The 25,203-nt window shown below is 45.3% G+C and overlaps 1 protein-coding gene across 5 annotated transcripts in view; it reads right to left on the minus strand.

The window, feature by feature from the left end:
• NSUN7 (NOP2/Sun RNA methyltransferase family member 7) overlaps window positions 1–25,203 on the minus strand; it is an 86,817-nt gene that overhangs the window by 30,312 nt on the left and 31,302 nt on the right. For all 5 annotated transcript variants that reach the window (XM_006129491.4, XM_075930535.1, XM_075930536.1 and 2 more), the window contains 3 exons: window positions 18,992–19,122; window positions 7,925–8,077; window positions 3,780–3,963 (listed from right to left, as the gene is read on the minus strand). In XM_006129491.4, the coding sequence (XP_006129553.1) occupies window positions 3,780–3,963; window positions 7,925–8,077; window positions 18,992–19,122 (468 nt within the window). The remainder of the gene's footprint in view (window positions 1–3,779; window positions 3,964–7,924; window positions 8,078–18,991; window positions 19,123–25,203) is intronic.

Below are 25,203 nucleotides of genomic sequence, written 5' to 3' on the forward strand. Positions count from 1 at the left end.
CAAAAACATATATCGTATGAGCTTTCATGGGCAAAACCCACTTCCTCAGTTCACACAAGCTTATCTGAAAGTGGGTTGTATGTCTCTCTCTCTCTCTCTCTAAGGTGCCACAGGACTACTCATTTTTAAAGTTACATACTAACACGGCTACCCCTCTGAGACTTGAAAATTTTACTCAGTCTCTATTAAAAATAATTTTATAATAAAAATCTTAACTCAGATGTCACACTGATTTCTTTGGAGCTATCACCTTGAGTCATATTTGCAGCTGGGAATGTCAATGCTTCAATTGCTAGGCTTATCACTATAAAAAAATTATCTGCCATATCTAGTGTAACCCTTCTGCCAGGTAGAGTTAGAAGCAACAAGGGCCAGGTTCAATATCTAGAGTTTTCTCTTAACAATACAAAACAGAACTGGGTCTAGCCTGCATCCCATAATTTGGAAAATATAGAACCACTCCAGGAACCATTAAGAGAGACTATCTCCCCATTCACAAACACAGAGTCTGTGTATAATAAAAGAGAACTTTTAATTAAAGGGAAAGAGTCCCAAACTAATACTTGGAACAACAACACGTTCAAAAGAATGTTGCTATAAGCAAAAACCTGACCCCCACTGTGCTGGGCAGTGTACTTTGCCTCAGTTTCTCACCTTGCAGTAGGAAAGCCTGACAAGTGAATGTCCCTTTAACATATCATTTCTTCTCCCTGTGCTGTACTTCACTCACAGTTGGCTGTCCTTAGTTAGTGTTGACCCAGTGCTCAGAAGTATGTGCAGAAAGAAAGGGGGGAGCAATGTCTCTGTAGTCAGTTGGTGCTTCTGCAACTGTTTGTTACTACATCAATTGCTTGTCTCCGCAGTGCTAGTCACATGCTGTCACTGTAGGATACTCAATGCCACTTCTGTGATGCCAGATTCTGAGTTCCATCACTTAACCCAGGTCTTTAGTGATTTCACTGGGTAGCAGGGAACGTCACTGTCCCCACACCTGGTGATAGCCCATAGGCCTTCTCAGGGATTCAGCTCTAGTTCTGGTCACTGAACAGAAACAATAACTCTCAATTGAGACTAATTAGCTCTGTCTTTAAACACTGGAGGATGATGGTCAAGTGGTGCCCAGAGTCCTAGACAGCATTCATACCACCAAGTAAGACCACCTTTCCCCAACCCCATCTCTTTCACTGAGATTTGGCATTCCTACACCTGCTTTGCAAGTAAGGTTAATTTAGGGTGACTTCCTCAATCAGGGCAAGCTAATTACAGTTCTGCTGCCCTTTTTCTTACACAATTTAAGAACAACATTTAATTGCTCTTCCACTCATTGAAATGATCTGTAACCCAATATCAGCCAAAGTGATCATTTTGGCAAAGCAGTTCCATTATCCTGTGTACTTAAGCAGAGCAGACCTAGCTATGCAATCTGTTCCTGAAGGTTTTACCCCAGCTCAGCACCAGATGTCAGATGATAAAGGACCAAGAAGTTAAGGAATTCATCTGCAAACACCTGGAACGGTGATAGATAATAGCCAGCATGGATTTGTAAAGAACAAATCATGACAGACCAATCTGATAGCTTTCTTTAATGGGATAACAACTCCTGTGGATAAGGGAGAAGTGGTGGAAGTCGTATAACTAGACTTTAGTAACGTATGTGATATGGTCTCGCACAACCTTCGTATCAATAAACTAAGGAAATACAAACTAAATGAGACTACTGTAAGATCAGTTATCTAGCTAGTTATGCACCTTTCTTAGAGAGTAGTTGTTAATGGTTCACAGTCATGCTGGGAGGGCATAACAAGTGGGATTCCGGTTTTGGGACCGATTCTGCTCAATATCTTAATCAAAAATTTAGATAATGGCATACAGAGTACACATATAGAATAGGAAGTGATTGTCTAGGAAGTACTGCAGAAAGGGATCTAGGGGTCAACTGGATGACAAGTTGAACACGAGTCAACAGTGTGACACCATTGCAAAAAAAGCAGACATAATTCTGGGATGCATTAACTGGAGTGTTGTGAGCACGACACGAGAAGTCATTCTTCAGCTCTACACTGGACTAATTAGGTCTCAATTGGAGTGTTGCATCTATTTCTGGGCACCCCACTTCAAGAAAGATGTGGAGAAATTGGAGAAGGTCCAGGGAAGAGCAACAAAAATGATTAAAGGTCTAGAAAACATGTCCTATGAGGGAAGACTGAAAGAACTGGGCTTGTTTAGTTTAGAAAAGAGAAGACCTGATAGCAGTTTTCAAGTATGTAAAAGGGTTTTACAAGGAGGAGGAAGAAAAATCGTTCTCCTTGGCCTCTGAGGATAGGACAAGAAGCAATGTGCTTAAATGACAGCAAGGGAGGTTTAGGTTGGACATTAGGAAAAACACTGGAATAAATTGCCTACGGAGGATGTGCAATCACCATAATTTCAAGTATTTAAGAGCAGGTTGGATTAGACATCTATCAGGGATGATCTAGAGGGTGCTCAATCCTGTCGTGAGGGCAGGGCACTGGACTCTATGACCTCTCGAGGTCCTTTCCAATTCTATGATTCAGATCTTACTTATTTGAGAAAGTTAGCAGAAACTGCCAGTTTCATGACTATTTTATTTAGTCATTTAAAAAAACTGAAAGCCATGTAATGTAAGAAACATTATCATAGTCTGCAGATCAGATTATGAGACTGCAATAGGTTGTACCAACCCTGCACTGGACCTATAAGGGTTCAAGGTTACCTGGCCGAGGGGGCCCCAGCCCCACAGCCCTGCTGCCCATGCTGCAGCTAGAAAACAGATATAAAGGTGAAGCAGCTCAGTCTGGGCTGACAACTACTGGGGAACGAGGTGCTGCCAGAGCTCTGGAGGAAGAGCTGTGGACAGGCTGAACCATGGACGCCAGTCAGCAGGGAATGGCTGGAGATGCCCCCAGACGGGAGTAAAGTGACAAAGAAGGAGGCTGCGAAGAGTCTGGTAGGAAGTAGACCAGGATGGGGAGTTAGACTGCTGATAGCTCAGTGTGTTTCGGGTGGATTCCCCACTGAGCCAGTGGTGGGCCACCCCACCCGACAGGGCCCTGGGCTGGGACCCGAGTAAGAGAGTAGGCCTGAGTCCCCCTACCCCAGCTCAATTATGGCTGCTAAGCCATGCCATCCTGTGTGAAGAGACATTGATATTGACTTTTGGACTCTGGCTGCTGGACCTCACTGCCCTGAGAGTAGGGAAGGTTGCTCCTGATACTGGCCGCTGGGCCCCACTGCCCTGAGAGCATGGAGGGTTGCTCCTGACTCTAGCCTCTGGCCTCACTTCCCTTCAAGAAGAGGGTGTTTTACTAACTGTGGCTGCTAAGATGGACTGCCTCATTGGGGATGGGGTGTAGTCAGGGCCAGTCCAAGCCATTTTGGCACCCCAGGATGCACGGCCCCGCCTCTGGGCGCACAGCGCATGCATGGGCCCGCCCCCAGGACACACGGCCCCACCTCTGGGCGCACGGCGTGTGCGCGGGCCCACCCCCAGGGCACGTGGGGGTTAACATGGCCCCCACCCCGGGCGGCCGCTGCAGCCCACTGGGAGCCAGGCGCTCCCCGTAGGTTGGCACCCTGGGCAGCTGCCTGGCTAGCCTACCCCTTAGTCTGGCCCTGGGTGTAGTTATTGGACCCTGAGCCATAGGGACTGACACACACATGGGGTGGAGCACTCCTTGAGTGGCCTAATGCCCTGCCTCTGAGCAGGGGGGGCATACCTACCCCATGACAGAAACCTAATCTAGATTTATTTAGCTCACCTGTAAAATGAGTTTGTAATGTGTGAAAAGTTCCAAATTAAGTATTTCTTCTTTGAGAGAGGCAGGAAAAACTAGTACATCACTGCAGTGTTTGTCCAGACAATAAGTATAACCTTCAAAATCTGACACAGATTCAACTTTTGTAAATCCCTCTCTTTTCAACTCTCTGTAAATGTCTTCAGGGCTGTTAACATACAACGTACAGAATTCATAGTAATCCTGACCATCAGACATGCAACGTTAACTAAAAATTCATTAGAAAAAAAATCTAGATTTTTTTTTCATTAAAAGTGTCAAACACACAACTCAGAAGTAGGATTTTACACTTCACACCAAATTTACTGCTGGTATAGGTGAGGTTCAACTGACAACAATGGACTTGCATCTATTTACACCAGTGAATTTGTTGCTTAGTCTCGAATCACCCTATTATAGAATCACAGAATACTAGAACTGGAAGAGACTTCAAGAGGTCATCAAGACTAGTCTCCTGCCCTCATGGCAGGACCAAGCACCATATAGACCATCCCTTATAGGTGTCTGCCTAACCCAGGGTGGGCAATAATTTTGGATGGGGGACCACTCCAAAAATTTGGAAAGTGGTCAAGGGCCACACTCCTCCATAGTAATGGAGGAGGTGCAGGATCTGGAATGTAGGTTGGGTTTAGAAGGGAGCTTGCAATAAGGGATTGGGGTGCAGGAGAGAGTGTGGAGTCTGGGAAGGAGTTTGGGTGAAGGAGGTAGTTGTGACCTGGTTTGGGTACTAGGGTTCAGGGATTTGGGTTGTGATTTTGGGCAAGAGGGGGCTGTGACCTGGGGAAGAGGACTGGGGGAAGGGATATGGGGGCAGGAGGGTGCAGAGGGTCTGGGTTATGTGGGGTAGGCGGGGAGGGGTGCCAGAGGCAGGCTCTGGCTGGGTGACTTATCTGCTTGACTCCCAGCTAGCAGCCTTCTCAGGCAGGCTCCCTGCCTGCCTCACCTCCTCATTGGCTGCAGGGGCTATGTGGTTTTTCGAACAACTACGAGCCTGAGGGTGCTTCACAAGCTGCTTGTTAACAGGCAGTTCCCATTGGCCAAAAACCAGCCAATGGGATTGTGCTGAGAAGGGAACTGTGTGTTAAGCCTCTCCTCCCTCACCCAGGCTCCTAGCTGTTCAAAGAAAGCCTTGCAAGAGCTGCTTTTCTCAGCGGCGTGGAGGGAGGCAGGCAAGGAGTCTGCCTGAGGCTCCTTGCTGCATCTGCAGGACAGATCTGGCAGCTTGGTGGGCCAAATCCAACCCATGGAGAGTGTTTTGCCCAGGTCTGATCCAACCTGGTCTTAAAAATCTCCAATGATGGAGATTCTGCAACATCCCTAGGCAATTTATTCCAGTGCTGAATCACCCTGACAGTTAGGAATTTTTTCCTAATGCCAAACTTAAACCTCCCTTGCTTCAATTTAAGCTATTGCTTCTTGTCCTATCATCAGAGGTTAAGAATTTTTCTCCCTACTCCTTGTAACACCCTTTTAGGTACAGGTTGAACCTTCTAAATCTGGTACTCTCTGGTCCAGCAATATACGTAGTCCGGCAGGATCAAGGATGTTGCTGGACCAGAGAGCCCTGATGCCTGGGAGTGTGAGCTGGTTGGGAGTCAAGCGTTGGGGAGCCCCACTATTGGGACCAGCAGGTGGGAAACCCAGCCCCTGAAAGATCTAGTCAGGTGCAGCAGCAGCAGGGAGCCCCATTTCTGGAGTAACCCCAGCTGGGTGGGGCAGAAGCAAGGACTGTGGTGGCTAAGGAGCTGGTTGCAGCATGCTGGATCTGAAGCCCTGTAGCAGCAGGGCTGGAGCCAGAGGCAGTGGGGCTGGAGTGGAGCCAGCCGGAAGGAGGGACAGTGTCCTGGAAGGCCAGTGGCAGAGGACCTCACCTGGTCTGGCAAATTCCCTCATTCAGGACGGGTCAGGTCCCGAGGGTGCTGGACCAGGAAGAGCCAACCTTTATGTGAAAGCTGCTATCATGTCCCCTCTCAGTCTTCTCTTCTTATTGTTGAAAGGTAATGCATGAATGACCATTAGGCAATTAGTAATTCATAATAACCTTCCTGATAGTACCCTGAATAAATATCATGCACAAAAAAAATCCCATTTGTTTCAATCTATTATTTATGTGTGGTATAAAGTTAAATTGAACATCGTAAACAAAGATCTCAACATGGTAATCTTTAGTCAGTTCAACTAACATGTATTCAGCCTGAATACAGGTTGCATAATCAGGTTCTGAGTAAGAGACATTCTTTGTTAGGGATATTAGCATATAGTCATATAAACGATTAACCGATAAGCCTGGGCTTATCAAATAATCCAAACAACTATATACACTTCTCCCTCCCTTTGTGGTGTCTGTATCAGAGGCAGCAAGGGGCAAGTGGCAGTCGCCTACCCCCCCCATCCACACCCATGCTGCTGCCTCTAATAGAGAAGCAGCAGCATAGAGGGCTGGGGGGCAGGTGTGAGGCGGTACATGTGGGAAGCCAGCTTTTAAGGTGGCTTACCATGCATGTCAGCTCTATGGAGCTGCCCGTCCCCCTTCCCCGGCTGCCTCCCACAGTGACAGCAGCAGTGGTGGTAAGGGAGGCTGGCAGGACCTGGTACTTGGGGAGAACCAGCTTAAAAGCTGCTACCTACAAGCACCAGCTTTGTGGAGCCCCTTCCGCCAGTTCTGCTGCCTCTGTGCCTCTATCAGAGGCAGCAGCATCATGGGAGGGAGGAGCAGGAGTGATGCCGGGGCAGCACCTGTCTCCGGGATGCTTGGGACCCCCCCATGGACAGGGGCTGCTGCCATGGAGCAGCAGGATGGGATGCCGCATAGCCTCTATCCACAGGGAGATCAGGCCCCCTGTGGACACAGGCTGCTGCTGCCCTGCACTGCAGCCTCTGTATAATAGGAAGCAGTGCTGAGTGGCAGGCAGGAGCCACTCTGAATGGGATGTCAGTTTTTAAACCAGCTCCCCTAGCAGACCAGCTCCCGCCTGTCACCCCACACTGCTGCTAATAAAGAGGCAACAGCACATGGTGGCAGGAGGCTCCCCAGGAGTGGGGCCGGGAGTGTACTGGCTACAAGCCCCAACCCTGGAGACCATTGAATAATCACGTAACTGCTAAGCTTTGGTGCGGTTACATGACTATTAAATTAAATGCTATCTAACATCCCTATTTTCTGCCCTGAAACTAAGTCTAAAATAGAGAAGATGCAGAACACTTTAGTTAAGAGCTATTATGAAGAGATTACTGGTAAGGAAAAGAAGATGTGACAATGATGCCAAATTATCCATCCTGCCAGTTCTTTTAGTAGTGTAATATACAACTAGTATAATTTATGGACATATACATGAAGCATTTAAAAGGAACAGCATCAACTACAAAAAATTAAACAAACAATTAAAAGTAGTCTTAGATACTCTAAAATCAGAAAAATTGGCAGAGGGCTTTGGAAGGGATGTAAAATAACATTTTTGTTTTATTATTTTTATCCACTCTATTGCTATGATTAAAACTCACAAAAACAAATTGGGTAAATTAACTACAGAGGAGAAACTGTAGGTGCAAAATGTACATCCGTACTGCAACTGTGAGCATGCTTCTGACATATGTAGACTCATGCTAGCTCTGCTCAAGATTCCCTAATTAAACTGGCAGCATGTTGGGATAGCCACCTGAGTAAAAACCCCATATGGAATGCCTGAGTACATATTCAGGCACCTATTTTGGCTACATCTTCATTTTTAGTGCAATAGCTCTAGCAGAGCTAGCATGTCTGACTACCCGCACTGGCATGCACCCTTCCAACACAGTGCAGATATTCTCAAGGTGTTGTCAAATACACCAAGTAAATTGGAAAAAGTATAGAAAAGCTATTCCTTTTCTCTAGCACCTTGTCAGTTATAGTTTTCTTAAGTGCTACCTGTGTCACTACTAGGTTTAAAAAATGGCAGACAGAAGTGTGATGTTTAGGTCAATAGGTTCCTGTTAAACATTTATTACAAGAAACCTATGACTTGTAACAATACTATACTGTGAGGAAAAAACAAATTCATAGACTGGAATATATAATTTAATATGTATATTTCTAAAATAAACATATGAAATGTTAATTTTACAGATCTTACCTGCTTTTACATGTATTTATCCAAGCATACAAAGGTAAAGCAGAAGCCCTTTGTTCCTGTTTCCTTATAGTTTCTGGTAGAATGTATTCAATTGAAAGTGCATCATGTTTTATTCGACATCTTGCTAGAGCTGCAGCCAATTTGGTCTTAAAACTACAAGTACAAAATTATAGCTTTGTCCAGATTAGAAGGTTTTGCTCTTCATGATGACGTAACATTTATACCACAGTAATGCCCAGAGGCAACAATCATGAGTGTTCCCATTTTGCTATGCATTTTACAAAAATGTATTATGAAACAGTCAGTGCCCCAACGAGCTTGCATTCTAAGCCAACTTGCATTGCTGAGACTGTATTACTTAAAACACACAACTGGCTCAAACTGGGCTATGTCTCACCCCGACCCCTTGCATCTCAATTTCTATTTAAAAAAAGAAAGGAAGTTTGTTGTTGTTATGGGTAAGAAGAAAACCTTGAAAACTTTATGCACTTAGATTTCACTGTATTTGGTTCCATCTGAATTTCCAAGGAACCTGAAACAATAGTTTTTAAGAAGAGTTAATTTCCTCATTCATAAATGGTGTATTAACTCTAATGCCCAATTATGATAATTTAAACATCAGAATTGTTAGCTATTTCATTGCTAAATCAAAGCACATAAAAATAGGACTAACATTGTGAATGGTATCATTTTGGTCCAAGTGGATGGTACTTGGAAGTGTATCAACATTTCTCCCCATTATCTGATCTGTGATAGGAGGAATGAAGCCCAGCAGATCATCTGAATTCCACCAAAGGAAAAACAAAAACCCAAATTCCTACAGAACTATCACGTATCCAAACTCTACTCATGCGAGGGAGGAGGACAGTCCCAAAGTTTGAGGAACATATTTTATCATTACCATTTTAGCATAAAACATGACTCACTGATTAAGTTTATCTTGGCTTATGGGATACATCTACATTGCAGTGAAAAACACTCATAGCTGCCCAGTGTCAGCTGAGAAACTCTTAGGTACAGACTATGGGACTGTTTAACTGCAGTGTAAACATTCAGGCTCTGGGACTTTCCCTCTTCATGGGGTTAGTCCAGACCAAGCCTGAACATCTACACCATGATTAAACATGGTAGTCCAAGCACTATGAACCTGAGTCAACTGCCACAAATGTTTTTAATTGCAATATAGATGTACCTTTAAGGACCTTGGATCCCATACACTATCCAGATGCTGACCTACACTTTCACCATGGCAATTAAGAGAGCCTTCATTGCTCATCTGTTAAATCTTCAACCTACCCAGTGTCACTCCTCATGGCTAGGAAATGCTTCCTATAATTACTGTTCTTTTTCAAATCTCTTTAAAACTGTGCAATACCACAATGCCTACAAAAATCAACAATATTTATGAATCTGGTTTGTTGCAAGCACTGCTTTTCATGATGTCCAGTTTTGTCTCAATGTTACCATACTTTCCCACTATTGGTTACATCTTGTGTAATATTTAGTAAGCTCTTTTGGCCAGGGACAGAGTTTGTTGTATTTCAAGTTTGTGGTGAGACAGGAAATTGGTCTCCCAAGTACCAGGCTAGCATTGTAAATAGTAGTAACCATCCAGAGGTACCGTATTTTAGCGAATATAACCCGTGGGTTATATTTGTTTTTACACCCTCCCACCCCCACAGGTTATACTCGCGCATGGGGTATACAAGAGTTTTTTAACTCAAAAAGCAAAAACCGTGGGGTATATTCGGGTGCGGAGTATATTTGGGTGTGGGGTATATTTGCTAAAAGACGGTAATAGTCTTAAGGAAGAAAAATAATACTTTAAACATTCTACTTCTACATAATGCCACAGTTTCAGTCAATTGTAACCTACTACCTATTGTAAAGGCCAACATTAGATATTGTTCAGCAGGCTTTTTTAATGTAGATATTGTTTTGAAGGAAAGTAATCTATCTCTATATTTTAGAAATGAGCATGTTTGTCTCTTGTCCATGAACCTTTTGTTAAAGAACTCCTCCTAACTGGTAAGAGCAAAGACCACCAAATGTGGTATGCAGCTTCCTCTTCTCCTAACTTAAAGCAACGTCAGAGTTTGGTTGTGCCAGAAAATCAAGATCTGCCTAGAATGAGATTGTTTGCCATAACACAGAAAAAGAGGGAGGATAATCGGAGAGACGCTATACTACAGATTGATCGCTGGGGGCAGCTATACTACAGAATGACAAGGGGGGGCAGACATACCCCCACAAGAGTGGCAAGCCGGGGCTGAGGCTTGCCATCTTCCAGACTAAGTGGCTCCCTCTGCTCCAAACCCCCTTCCCTACTCCAGCTCTTGGCCGCAGCCCCAGATGGAGGAAAGGGGAGGAGCTGCACCAGCCATCAGCCCCCACCCCCAGAGGAGTCACAGACTGCTCTCTCTCTTTCACTCACTCACACACACACACACACCCCTGGCTGCCCAGTGCAGCCAGGGCTGGCCTATAAGGTCACCGCTGCCCTTGGCCACCCCCAGGGAGAAGACAGCAGCCACTCCTACTTCATTCTTAGTCCCTGGCCCCTCTCATTAGCTCCCCCTCCTCCCAACCTTCTGCCCTGATTCCTGCATCCTCACCACCTGCCTTAAGCCCCGCCTCATTTCCCAACCCTTACTCTTGCAGCTCCCCTACATTCCCTGTCCTGAGCCCCTCCTCAACCTCCTGCACACACACCCCACTACAGTCCCCTGCCCTGAAGAACCTGGGCAATCTTCTCGTAGTGTTTATATCTGTTCTCAATTTTGAGTATATTTAAGTTTTTCTAATCTTTAGTGTTCTTTTAGGGTCCTTGCAATATTTGTGGAGTCCAGCATGGATACAAAGATCTACCCATTGTGACAAAGCTCCTATGAAAACTTGGTGAGTCTTCCTGGGAGATTTTGCTTGCCTCAGAGGCTCATAGCAGCCCACAGTGTTAGGCATGACACCTAGGGCTTTGGTTTGCTGTTTGTAGAACTCTTTTCATCATTAGCCAGCATATAGTAAAACGGAGAATAAGAACATACATAAGAATGGCCGTACTGGGTCAGACCAAAGGTCTTTCTAGCCCAGTATCCTGTCTACCGACAGTGGCCAGCACCAGGTGCCCCAGAGAGGATGGACCGAAGACAATGATCAAGCAATTTGTCTCCTGCCATCTCTCTCCAGCCTCTGAAAAACAGAGGCCAAGGACACCATTTTATCCCCTGGCTAATAGCCTTTTATGGACCTAACCTCCATGAAATTATCTAGCTTCTCTTTAAACTCTATTATAGTCCTAGCCTTCACAGCCTCCTCTGGCAAGGAGTTCCACAGGTTGACTACACGCTGTGTGAAGAACTTTATTTTATTCGTTTTAAACCTGCTACCCATCAATTTCATTTGGTGTCCTCTAGTCCTTCTATTATGGGAACTAATAAATAACTTTTCTTTATCGGCCCTCTCCACACCACTCATGATTTTATATACCTCTATCATATCCCCCCTCAGTCTCCTCTTTTCTAAACTGAAAAGTCCCAGTCGTTTTAACCTCTCCTCATATGGGACCAGTTCCAAACCCCTAATCATTTTAGTTGCCCTTTTAGACCCTTTCCAAGGCCAAAATATCTTTTTTGAGTTGAGGAGACCACATCTGTACACAGTATTCAAGATGTGGGCGTACCATAGTTTTATAAACTCCACAATCCTTTTCCCTGAGTGGAAATGGGGAGATGGGTGTTGAGGGGGAATCTGGGCCCACCCTCTACTCTGGGTTCCAGCCAAGGGCCCTGTAATAGTAGCTGCCTGTGTGAATCCCAGACACCTGCTATAAGACAGCTCCAAGACCCATGGGCTAATTCCCTGCACCTTCCTTCTCTCCAGTTTGTCATTCTATCATTCAGTTGTCTCCTTTCCTCCTACTCCCAGCAGTGCCCTCCTCCATCCTCTCAGCTACATGTGTGCCGCAACTGTAGACAAAGCTTCTTTTAGAGCCAGTCTGAACTGGTTTTCTTAATTACCCCTAGGTGTCCTAATTAGCCTAGGCTGGCCTGACTCTGCAGGCCTGGTCAATTAGCCCCAGTTGTTCCACTTCCCCTTGATTGCCTCTGCTGGTTCTAAACCAGCCCCTCCCTGATACTCTGAAACAGAGATCTCCTCAGTCTAAGGCTTATATATCTCTCCTCCACTACTTTTTTTTTATAGCCTTCTGTTCTGACCCACAGCAGAGCAGATATCTATGGACAGCAATCAGTATCTGCTGATCTGTAGAACTCTACTCCCAAGAGACATTGCAGCCAAAGGAGAGAAGCATGGTTCCACCACTCCCATGCCCATAACTTCTCTGGGCCACGTGGATGTACCTCTCACAGTGCCACCACAAACAGGGCTATCCAACCCCCATCAAGAGAAGCAGCTGGGGCTGGGGCCAATACACCTGCACGGCCTGGAGGAGCTGCTGGCATGGGAGGCTAGCTCCTGGGAGTAGTGGCACCGCACTCCCTCCTTTGGCTGCTCTTCTGAGACTGTGGATCCGCAGATACCAACTGCTATCCACAGAATCCGAATCTGTGGTTAGACATTTGTCTCTGCACCGACGAGCACTAAATATTTGCAGCTTTACTCTCTTTCCCATCCTCCAGCGGCCCAAGATTTGAATGTGAATAGTGTAATTCTTTCAATCTTTATAATCAAATCACTACTTTCAACTGATATTCTTTCACCAAAAATAATGTTGAATATTTAATTTACGGTTTTCAACATGGGGATCCATGACTATCCTATCCTATCGCTAATGGAAATGGAATCCTAACTTGGTGGAGGAGCTTCAAATATGGAAAGGGTGACATCCACTTGACTGCTAAATCGCTCCCAACTGAACTTTTAAACTAAAAGAAGGGATAAAAAAAGTTAATAACCTTTCTTAACTGCTGTTCTTTGAGGTGTGTTACGCATGTCCATTCCATGCTCAGTGTGTGCATACCACATGCACAGTTGCCAGAGATTTTTCTCGGTAGTATCCATAGGACTGGCTCTAGCAGCCCAAAGAGCCACATGAGTACACACCAATATCAAAGACATCACCAGCCAACACCATCTTAGCTCCTTCTCATTGAGAATTCTGACAGAAGGGTGGAAGGATAGACATGAAATGGACATGAGCAACAAAGAGGGCAGTAGCATCAGTCTACAGCAGGGGTTGGCAACCTATGGCTCTTGTCACGGCTCAATTCCCCAACCTGGCACTTCAATTGTACATAATTGGGGGGAAGGAGGGCGGCAGCAGCTACCAGAATAAACTCTGTAAAAACCTGTCTCTGTAACTCCCAAAGACAAATTTGTCTAGTTTCCCTGAGATCCAAAACTAAAGGTAGCTGCCACAACCAAGTGTCAATTCAAATTTTAAAAAAAGAAATAAAAAGAAATAAATCATTTTACAGGGAAGAAACCATTTGTAATCCCTTCCCTGTGGCAAAGCTCTCCCTTCTGCAAGGAGTAGGGAAAACAGAGATAATCTGCAGAGACAATGGGGCTCTACTTCTCCCAAGTAATGTGCTTTCACTTAGGCATGTAGGTTTAAGAATACAAAAATCAACCAATACTGATTAACACCACAAAAAGAAAAACACTTTTGTTATTAAACAAACTACTGTTGCAAGCATAGTAAATGACTGGGTGTTAAAAGCCAGGAATTGAAAGAGACTCAGGGATTCTCCCTGGGCTATAATTCTTAGTTACAAAAAAGAAGAGAAAAACAATTAACCAGCTCAGACAGGATTTTCAAACCCCCAAACAACGAAAACAAAACTTGACAGACTATCTAAACTTTTTCCTACTTATGTTTTAATGAATTCAAGGAGTCTGTTCCTGGGAGAGTCCCTCTCTCCTGCTCCATACCTGTCAGGAAAACTGCTGCTTGACTCCAAACAAAGGGGGGGGGGGGAAACCCTCTCATTTGAAATTCCTTATCTGCATTTCTTTGGCTGAAAGCCCAAAGCCCCCTCCTTCAGGTACAGAGCTTTGAGGTTAGCTTAATCCTTTCATTGCTCTCCAGGTAAGTCTAACTCTCCCTTGCAGCTCCTATTCATGATAGCTCGCAAGCCATATATGTCTAAACTACATCCCTCTGTCAAAAGAGAGATGTAAATTAGGCAGATCGAAAGTGCAAATGAAGTGGGAATTTAAATATCCTGTGCTTCATTTACATAATGGCATCCGAGTGCTTTTTTGAAAAAGGGTTTTTTGAAAGCGTTGTCTAGATGCAGTTTGTTTAAAAAAAAAAAAAAAAAAATCTTTTTCGAAAGATCCCGTACTCCCCGGGGGTTTTTTCTCCCGAAAGAACCACGTCTAGATGGCACTTTCACTTTTGAAAAACCCTTTTTCAAAAAAGCGCTCAGGCACCATTATGCAAATGAAGCACGGGATATTTAAATCCCCATTTCATTTGCACTTTCAATCTGCCTAATTTACATTCCTCATTTCGAAAGAGGGATATAGTCTAGACATAGCCTTAGGAGCCAAATATAGATCGCAGCTCGAGCTCAGCTCCCACTTGCTCCTGCCCCCCTCTCCTCCTCCCCACGGGAACACGTATTGACAATCCAGCCTCATGCCCTCTCCATCTTCTCCAAGATTGGAGCCAGCATTGGCTCTCTGGATAGAGGGGTGGAGAAAACCCCTGTCTTTCCTAGATTTTAAAATAACCTTTTAATCTGGGAAGTGTCTCTCCTCTCAGAGGACACGGATGCACTTGCTCATGAAATCTCGGCAACTAACTGTGCCAGATGCACTTAAGCAAGCTGGGGCTGGGTGGGGAGGGCAACTAAAATGGAGGTGGAGGATCTGGGCTTTGGGAATGATGAGCAGCTGGATTTCCTGAAGGAATGGCACATGCACTTCTTCCAGTGCTGCCTACAGATCCTGCCCAAGAATATGACTAGCAGGTACTAGACAAGCTGGGGAGGCGATGGGAGCGGGATGATGCTTCTGCTCCCAGGCTGCCACCGGACACCGGTATGTGCGAGGCTGAGGGGGCCCGTTGGAGCTGTCTCAGGGCCCACCCCATTGAGACACCTCAAGGTTGAATTCTGCTCATTGCTCGCTCCCAGGCCGGGGATCCTGCTGCTGCTCCATTGGCCAGAATCCAGTCAATGGAGCAGCGGAAACCCATGTCTGGGACAGGGAGCCTGAAAGCAGCACTGATGCAAAAAAGCAAGTAAGTGCCATGCAGACCCAATACACCCTGAACCCTCCCCTGCACCGACACCCTACACCCCCAGCCTGCTCCTGCCCCCTCCACCCTAGCCAAACACCCACCTGCACCTGCCTCCTCCCCCCCACTAGCACCCTACCTCCCACCCAGATCCTGTACCCACATCCCTATCCCATTCACTGGCAGCTCTGTCCTTCACACTGGACCCCACATTTTTGGCCTTACCCCAGAGCCAGGGGGGGTCACAAAATCCACTAATCCTGGAACCCCAGAAGAGTTGGAAGTTTTTGGAGAGGTTGGTTGTGGGGGGTTGAGGGTTTGTTTGGGGGTTTTTTTGCGCTTCTCATTTGTGTGGCCCCCGACTGATTTTTCTGTGGGACAGTGGCCTCTTGCCCAAAAAAGGTTCCCCACTTTTGCCATAAAGAAAGACAATGTTGAAACGTTTTGTGTTGGACATATTACTTTACTTTATTTAAAAATGAAGCTTGGCCAACAAGCCCTCATCTGGCTGCAGCATCCCCTCCTGCGCCCCCCACACATCCCAGCCCTGAGCCCATCATATACCTGAACCCCTTGGCCTGAGCCCATCATACCCCTATTTCCCCAAACTCCTGCAATCCCACATCCCTAGTCCCCTGCCATAACACTCCTGAACCCCGCACACACCCCAGCTTCGTACCCTGAGCCTACATCATACATCCAAATCCCCTGGCCTCAGCCCCTCATACGTGATCCCATCCAGACTCCTGTACCCCCACATCCGCAGCCCCCAACTTAAGATTGACAGAAGGCAGCCTGAATGCGTGCACAATGCTGGATTTGACTAGTTATGAAGTAAACTTCAAAAAAATGGGCAAAAAGATGCAGCAGCAGAAGTCCCATTAAATAAAGTCTGTGAGTACAATGTTTTCATTTGTTATTATTAATCATTATGTCAATTATCAATAATATTAAGCTTTATATTTTCAGTCATGCAAATGGACATTCTTATTCAGCTGTTTGCTGTAGTTTGACTCTTTGGTTTGAAAAGTTTGCCAACTCCTGATCTACAGAATGCCACGGAGGCAAACATCTCCAGCATCCATGTACAAAGCACAAAAATACTTAGCACAGAATGTATACATGCAAGCACTCAAAGAAGAAGTATAGCTGAAAAGGCCTAACTGGTGTAGTAAGATCAGATGACTTTCTTGGGAATAGGAAGGGGGAAGATACTCCAGGATATTGTAAAGAACAAAATATATTTGACTATTTAATATTATGTAAGTAACAGAGAAAATCTTGTATCTTATTTTCCTTTCTGCTTTTAATAGGAACTACTTTTCCCAGTGAAAGGCTGTTGTCCAAACCCTTACAAAATTAATCAAGTGGTTGAAAGCATTCATTCAAGTTTTTTCAGAAAATTAGAAATAGGACTTTTTTTATAATGAAATGCTTCCTCATTCAGAAACATAGTATAATGTGGCTCTGAATTTGTAAGGAACTTCACAAATTATATCTGGGCCATCTTTGGCATTTTTGCTTTGTTCACCCCATTCTGACTTACATGGCCCAATAGGCAATAAAACTAGAGCAGGGGTGGGCAATAATTTTTGGTAGGGGGCCACGCCAAGATTTTGATCAAGGGCCGCACTTTTCTGTGGAGGGAGTACGGGGTCGAGGTTGGAGGATAGGTGCAGAAGGGAGTATGGGACTAGGGTGCAAGAGACGCTGTGAGGTCTGAGAGGGTGCTTGAGTGGAGGAGGGGGTTGTGACCTGGGTCAGGGATTGGAGTGTAGGGTCAGGGAGAGTGTGTGGGTGCAGGAGAGGGTTCTGGCCTGGGAGGAGTATAGGAGGGGATACATAGTCTAGGGGGGAGTTGTCACCTGGGACAGCGAGTGCAGGGGGTTTGGATGGTGATCTGGGGGAGGGAGCTGGGGTGCAGGAAGGGTTGAGGTGCCAGAAGCAGGCACTGGCTGGGAGGAGTTTACTTAAGTGTCTGCTGACCAACAGGCTGCAGCACCCCTGGGCTTTCTGCCTGCTTGAAAATACAGGCTACTTGACTCTCAGCTCTGAATGGGGGAACAGGTTTGCACTGCCCCAGTCTCTCAGGCCAATCTCTCAGCTCTGATTGGCTGGCTGTTTCTAGCTAATAGGAGCTGAGAGATTAGCTGAGGTCCATTCTTATTGGCTGGTTGTTTCTGGTCAACAGGAGTTGAAGATTGGGTTGGAGGCGGGGAGATCATACAAAGCCTCCTCGTCTCTAAAGAGCAGGGAGACACAGGAACTGTATTTTAAACCGCAGCAGCTGTGAGTGCTCGAGGATCCCAGCAGGGTGGTCTGTGGCTGGATCCCATGGCTTGGCAGGCCAAATCCAGCCCCGGGGCCGTATTTTGCCCAGCTCTGAACTAGTCATAAAGACTGCTGCATGCACTTTCCATCATGTCCCGTAACTGCTCTGCTCAATCAGCAGCAGAGCAGAAACGAGGTTTTGAGCAAGCTCAGGGGCCTGACCAATTCATTTGTGAAACATATCATATGTGTAAACCATACAACAGATGTAATAGCTGCTGTGGAAACAGTTTCATTAGATCTTTACAGTTTAGAAAAGCAGGAAGAAAGATTCCCAGCACCTATACATAAATCTGGTTAATCAGAATTTGAACAGAAAGGAGGATTTATGCTTATCATTGCTCTGCCATAATGGTCTGTTGTCTCTGAAGCACTTAGAGTATGTTTGAATTGCAGCTGGAAGGTGCAATGCTCAGGGACATGCTGACTGCCATTTCCTGCAAACAGCAAACCGCAGCCACTGAGAGTTAAGGGACTCCATGCCTGCAGACACTCAAGATACACAAAACGTGTCGGCATGCCAGTGGCTTCTCCTGATAGTCTTGGAACTAAAGTTTTCCAACCCTGGTTTATGCCGAAAATGTAAACTGATACCACTATTTGATGTGTCACTTTTTTACCAAAAAATGTGGCTTATGAATGAGTATATACAGTCAATCTTCTGGCTCCAGTGCAAAGATACCTTTGAGTATCCTCAAGAGATACATGACACAGATCTCACCGCAATTCATCAGGCTGTTTAAAATTCAGAAGTCAAACTGTATTCTCCCACATACCAGTGATTTTTCTAAAGTAAATATGCTGAAGAGCGAATGTTGTTGGCACTATTTTAAATAGGAGACAAAATTTTCTTTGTTTGGTGTCTTTTAGGTGAACCTCTAAAATAATCTAGAGTGCAATAGAGCAGAATGCAAAGCTGCTAAGATATTTTACAAGGATTTCTTGTTTAGCATTCAGAAAAGTGATCCTAATGTGATAGTCACTTTTTGTTCATATTGAGTTGGTCTGGAGTTTTCTGGATTTTTTAAATTGTTTCCCATCAGATAAGCAACAGAAATAAGGCACTACATTTTTACTTCAAAAATATTCCATCAGCATTTGTGAATAAATACCAGTTTGATCTTAACTTTGGGAATCTTACTTGAATCATCTTTAAAGAAGCCCATCCTACCTTGAGATAAGGATATAAAATTTTGATTATTTGGGACCCCAGGTGCCATGCTATGAAACACCGCAGAAAGCCCAGCGTCAGATACCACAAGGCGTTTCAAAGCGGCAACACTGTGTGGAGCTCAGAGTCACAGCTGGCCCCGGGCTGCACGCGGCACTGCTGCTTTGAAGCACCCTTTCCTTCTCCCTGCCCCCACTGCCTCTTTCTGATAGAGGCAAGGGGGCGGGAAGCGACTAGTCATTTACATCCCTAGCTTGAAATGAAAAAAGAGGTTTACAATATTTGCAATTAAAAAAACTATTATTGGCTATATGAGTTTATATTTATGCCCACTTAAAAACTTTCTTATAGTACATACCTATATAGATAATGTTCTACCTCTCGGACTTCTGGTATTGATTCCTCTTCATCAGAAATCTGTCGAGCTTGAAACTTTCGATCTTGGAGGTCATACAACATCACAACAATTAAACTGGTCAATTCATCCGGCTGTAATAAGAAAATAACCATGTAGAGAAATGGAAACAAAGCAGGTCCAAATCATGTAAAGAGATCCACTTCCAGACCCTTACAGTCACAGAAGAACTAGTCTTCCGTAAACCAAATAGGCATGAATAGCAGATTACCTCCAATTCTAATCCAATTCATACCTCCAATTCATCAGGTCAGAGTTGAGGCTCATTCTCAGGATAGTTTGGAACATTGTATCTATTGTATGAATTTCAGTCCCCTGAACTGTAAATCTAGTACAATTCATGTGCACTATATTCAAACATACGCTGTACAAGGGGTAGGTAAGAAATGGTATTTCTTTGTGTGTAAATAAAGTATGTTGACTAGAAAAAATATAGAACTGATCCTCACAACAAACCCATAAATTAGAGAAATATCATTATTTTACTAATCAACTGACTGAGTTACAAAGATATTAGGTAGCCACCCTTTTCCAGATTTAAATATCAGAAATCAGACACCTAAATGCCATACTGAGGCATCTACAAAAGTGTCCTAACTTTTAGAGGATGCACAATAATGTCAAATTGTTTTGAAGTCATAAAGTCAATGGGATATAAGGATGCTTACCCCTTATTAGATACCTAAATTTGACTTTACATGACACTATGAAACCTGAGCACTTAAGTCTCCTGTCTTAACTATAATGCTAACTTTGCTCCTTTAAAGTTCAGCTTAGTTTATTTAATACCTAGCACTGAGAATGTGAAGTTTAGGTTTTATGAAAAGGAGATTACTCACCTCGATAGTAACTGACATTCTTCGAGATGAGTGTCCCCGTGGGTGCTCCACATTAGGTTGGTGTGCCGTAACCAAGCCTCAGAGCGTAGATTTCATAGCAGTGTCCCTGGGGCCACGCAGGCGCACATCAGCAGTCAAGTGCTGTTAGGCTGCAAGCATCGCGCATGCGCGAGCCGCCCCCTCTCGCTCCTCAGTTCCTTCTCTATCCAGAAACCATGGCTTGGGAAGACCAGGATCCCAAAGTAGAGGGGAGGAAGGGAGGGTTGTGGGAGCACCCAGGGAGATACTCATCTCAAAGAACATCAGTTACTATTGAGGTGAATAACCTCTTCTTCGAGACAGAGATGTCCCCATGGGTGCTCCACATTAAGGGTATGTCTACACTGCCACCATAGTTCGAACTAGGGTGGCTAATGTAGGCATTCGAAGTTGCAAATGAAGCCCAGGATTTAAATATCCTGGGCTTCATTTGCATCTTGCTGGGCACCGCCATTTTTAAATCCCCCTTAGTGCGGATTCCGTGCCCGTGGCTACATGCGGCACGGAGTAGGTAGTTCAAATTAGGCTCTCTATTTCGAACTACCGGTACACCTCATTCCACAAGGAGTAACGGTAGTTCGAATTAAGCTCTCCCGTGTAGCCGCGGGCACGGAGTCTGCACTAAGGGGGATTTAAAAATGGCGGCGCCCGGCAAGATGCAAATGAAGCTCGAGATATTTAAATACTGGGCTTCATTTTCAACTTCGAATGCCTTCGAACTATGGTGGCAGTGTAGACATACCCTTAGTGACTACCTGTAGGGAGGTAAGGACTTCGGATCTGGCAAAAAAAGCAGTGGAAAGAACTGCCTTGGCTAGTTTCAGGTTGGAAAGAGGTCCCTGCATAAGTGCATAGTGCTTTGCAAATGTGTGGTCAGAGGACCATGTGGCAGCTGTGCAGATGTCTCTTACGGGTTCTCTACAGAGGAATGCTATCGAGGTACCCATGGCTCTGGCTGAGTGTGCCCTTATGCTCTCTGGAGGGAGCACTTCTGACTATCTGTAGCAAAGCTTGATGTAATCCGAGATCCAATGGGAGAGTCTCTGCAATGAAATGGCCTGGCCCTTATTTTGATTTACTATTGAAACAAATAGTCTGGGAGACGCTCGGAATGGTCTCTTTCACTGCCAATAAAAAGAAACTGCTCTGTACAGGTCAAGAGTATACATTTTCATCTCGAAAGAGTTGGCATGTGGCTTGGGGAAGAAGGTGGGAAGATGTATTGTTTGTTTGATATGGAAGGATGAGTGTACTTTGCGGAGGAATTTGGGATGGGTACGTAAAGTGACCTTGTCTTCAAAAAGGTGGTGTATGGAGGATCCACCATTAGGGCCGCAATCTCTCTTACCAATCTGGCCAAGGTAATAGCTACCAGGAAAACAGTTTTCATAGGCAAGTGTAATAATGAGGTGGTCACCATTGGTTCGAAGGGCAGCCTAGTTAGAGAATTCAATACTAAATGCAGGTCCCATGATTATACTGATAGATTGATATCTGGATAAAGTACCTGAAGGCCTTTTAAGAACCTCTTGGTGAGTGCATGAGCAAATATGGATAAGTCTTCCATCTTGGAGTAGAACATAGTAATGGCCACAAAGTGAACTTTAATGCAGCTTACTGTGAGGCCTGCTTGTTTAAGGTGCAGAAGATAGTCAAGGACAGTAGGTAAGGGGAATGTTGAGGAACCAGCTGGTGACAAGCATATCACGTCGAGAATCTTTTCCATTTCTGAAGGTAAGTCTTGTGGGTGCTCTGTGCCCTACTTTATAGAAGGACCATTTGTACTTGATGTGAGCAGGTCAACTCTAGGTCAGAGAACCATCCAGGAGCCACACCTTCAAGTGTAGTGAGTGGAGGTTCAGATGGGCATCATGGGAGCCCAGGTGAAGGAGATCCCTGATGCAAGGTAAGTGGATCAGTGGGGCATAGGACACCGCCGCTAGGAAGGAAACCATGGCTGGCATGGCCCTGCTGGTATCGTAGTATCATAAAGCTGGAAGAGACCTCAGAAGGTCATCAAGTCCAGCCCCCTGCTCTAGGCAGGACCAATCCCAACTAAGTCAACCCAGCCAGGGGTTTGTCAAGCCGAGACTTAAAAACCTCTAGGGATGAAGACTCCACTACTTCCCTAGGTAACCCATTCCGGTGCTTTACCACTCTCCTAGTGAAACAGATTTTCCTAATATCCAACCTGGACTTCTCCCACCACAACTTGAGACTATTGCTCCTTGTTCAGCCATCTGTCACTACTGATAACAGCCTTTCTCCATCCTCTTTGGAACTTCCCTTCCAGAAGTTGAAGGCTGCTATCAAATCCCCCTCACTCTTTGCATCTGCAGACTAAATAGACCCAACTCCCTCAGCCTCTCCTCAGAGGTCATATGCTCCAGAACCCTAATAATTTTGGTTGCCCTCCACTGGACACTCTCCAATGCATCCACATCTTTTTTGTAGTGGGGGGCCCAGAACTGAATGCAATACTCCAGATGTGACTTTACCAGAGCCAAATAAAGGGGAATAATCACTTCTCTGGCTCTGCTGGCAATGCTCCTCCTAATGCACCCTAATATGCCATTAGCCTTCTTGGCTACAAGGGCACACTGTTGACTCATATCCAGCTTCTCATCCACTGTAACCCCCCAGGTTGTTTTCTGCTGAACTGCTACTTAGCTGGTTGGTCCCCAGCCTGTAACAATGCTTGGGATTCTTTCATCCCAAGTGCAGGACTCTGCACTTCTCCTTGTTGAACCTTATCAGATTTCTTGTGGCCCATTCCTCCAATTTGTTTAAGTCACTCTGGACCCTGTATCTGCCCTCAAGCGTATCTACCTCTCCCCCTAGCTTAGTGTCATCTGAAAACTTGCTGAGGGTGCAATCCATCTCCTCATCCAGGTCATTAAGAAAGATATTGAACAAAACCGGTCCTAGAACCGAACCTTGGGGCACTCCACTAGAAACTGACCGCTGGGCCCGGCCTTCTAGCCATCTTTCTATCCATCTTACTGTCCATTTATCCAATCCACATTCCCTTAACTAGCTGGCAAGAATACTGTGGGAGACTGTATCAAAAGCCTTGCTAAAGTCAAGGTATATCACATCCACTGGTGATATAAGTATGAGACGGGCCTGTCCCTCCTTATCTTGTGAACTACCTTGTTCAATAGGAGAATCAGAAGAAATATGTAGAATAGGTGAGGTGTCCATGTGATGAGAAAGGCATCCCCCATCGATCCCTTGCCTATTCCTACCATGGAACAGAATAGAGGGCATTGACTGTTGGACAGTGTGGCAAACAGATCTATGGTAGGGTGACCCCATAGGTGGAAGATGTCTGCCAATATGTGTGGGTTCATTTGCAATTTGTGCTCAACCAGGAGGGCTCTTCTGAGTGCATCTGCCATTGTATTCAGGGCATCTGGAAGATGCACTGCAGTGATAATTGTGTTGTATTTCAGACACCAGTTCCAAAGTGCTATGGCCTCTGTGCAGAGTGCTTGAGATTGGGCTCCACCCTGATGGATTTATGTAAAACATTGCTGTGCTGTTGTCTATGTACAGTCTCATGTGTCCGTTGGCGATGAATGGGAGAAATTTGACATATGCATTCTTGACTGACTGCAGTTCTAGGATGTTTATGGGCAAATTCTTGTCGGTGCTGAATCACAGGCCCATGACAACGCAGATGAGCACCCCGTCCTGTATGAGATGCATCTGTCATCATAGAGACGGATGGTTGTGATGGAGACTCCAGAACACAAGTTTCGTGGGCTAGGCCACCAGCGTAAGGATTCCATTACTATTCCTGGAAGAGCAAGGGATTTGGATAGCGGATGGACATTGGGTTTGTACACCTGTCCCAGCCAGCTCTGTAAGCATCTCATGTACAGATGGGCATTGCTGACTACAAAGTTGCACGCTGCCATGTGCCCCAACAGCCAAAGGTATTCGAGTGCTGTTGTGTGCGGGCTGAATCGTAAGGTATTTACCGAGGCCACAATTTTTTGAAAACGGTCTGTAGGTAGGGATGCGGTGGCCATTGTCAAATCAAGGCATGCACCTATCAACTGTATATTTTGTGTACCACTGCTGAGGCGCCTGCGAACGTAGTCAGTGCTGCGTTCTCATGTTGTGTCAGCAAGATCGTATCATTGCTGGATGGTGCTGCAGCCAATGAGGCAGGCATCTTGAAGCCTGTCGCCTCAGAATGAGATTTAGCGCATGAGCGCTGTCAGTCTCCACTGGCGGTATCATACGTGCTGAGGTGCAGTGCCACTGGTGCTCTTGGTACCGGCCGTGATGAGGATGGCCGTTTTGGTGACATAGCCCCTTGAGGTGCTGAGGTGGATCACTTTTTGGATCCCCACTGTTTGAGTTCCTTGGACTGTTGGCCTGGATCAGAAAGTTTTCTAATAAAAATAATTTGAGCCAGAGGTCTCTGTCTTTCCATGCCCGCGATTTTAGCTTTGTGCAGTGAGGGCATTTCTGAGAGATATGCTGCTCTCCAAGACAGTGGAAGCATTGTGAGTGACCATCCAAAAGCAGAATATGCTTTTTACAGGAGGTGCAGCGTTTAAAGCCAGGTGATCCAGGCATGCCTGTGTAAGCAGTCAGAGACTGCAGGGAGAGATTAACTGGGAGAAAAAGAAGAAAGCCCCTATACTAATTAAGATTTTTTTCTTTCTTTTCTTCTCTTTTTTTTCTGTAAACTAACGAAGTAAACAACTATTTAAAACTCACTAACTATTATAATTAATTTAACTGGTTTTAAAAAGTATAATCATGAAGATGCGAAGAAGCTAGGGAGCACTGCTCAGTCCATCAATTGCTGGAGGCAGTAGAGAAGGAACTGAGGAGTGGGGGAGGCATGCGCGATGCCTGCAGCCTAACAGCGCGTGACTGCTGGCCTATGAGGCCCCAGGGACGCTGCTATGAAATCTGCTCTAAGGCTTGGCAGTAGTGCACCAACGTAATGTGGAGCACCCACGGGGACATCTCTCTAAGAAAAAGTATACAGATTTCCCACCCTCTGAGTGAAATTTTCCTCATTGCATTTTTAGAAAGCTGTCAATGAGTGCCTCCCCCATCTCACCCCAAAAAAAAGGTTTAAAAAGCAACTTCTGAAAAAAGGTTGGAAGAATGGTGTCTTTAGTCTAAAAGATATATGAAACATAAGTTTTACATATCTGAAAGGGCTGTTACACTTGTGGACAGGAGGCATAAGACAAGAAGACCTTAGTTCAGGGGTTAGCAACCTATGGCACGCATGCCAGAGCTGAT

This window comes from Pelodiscus sinensis, chromosome 5 (genome assembly GCF_049634645.1).
Source record: "Pelodiscus sinensis isolate JC-2024 chromosome 5, ASM4963464v1, whole genome shotgun sequence".
NCBI lineage: Eukaryota > Metazoa > Chordata > Testudines > Trionychidae > Pelodiscus > Pelodiscus sinensis.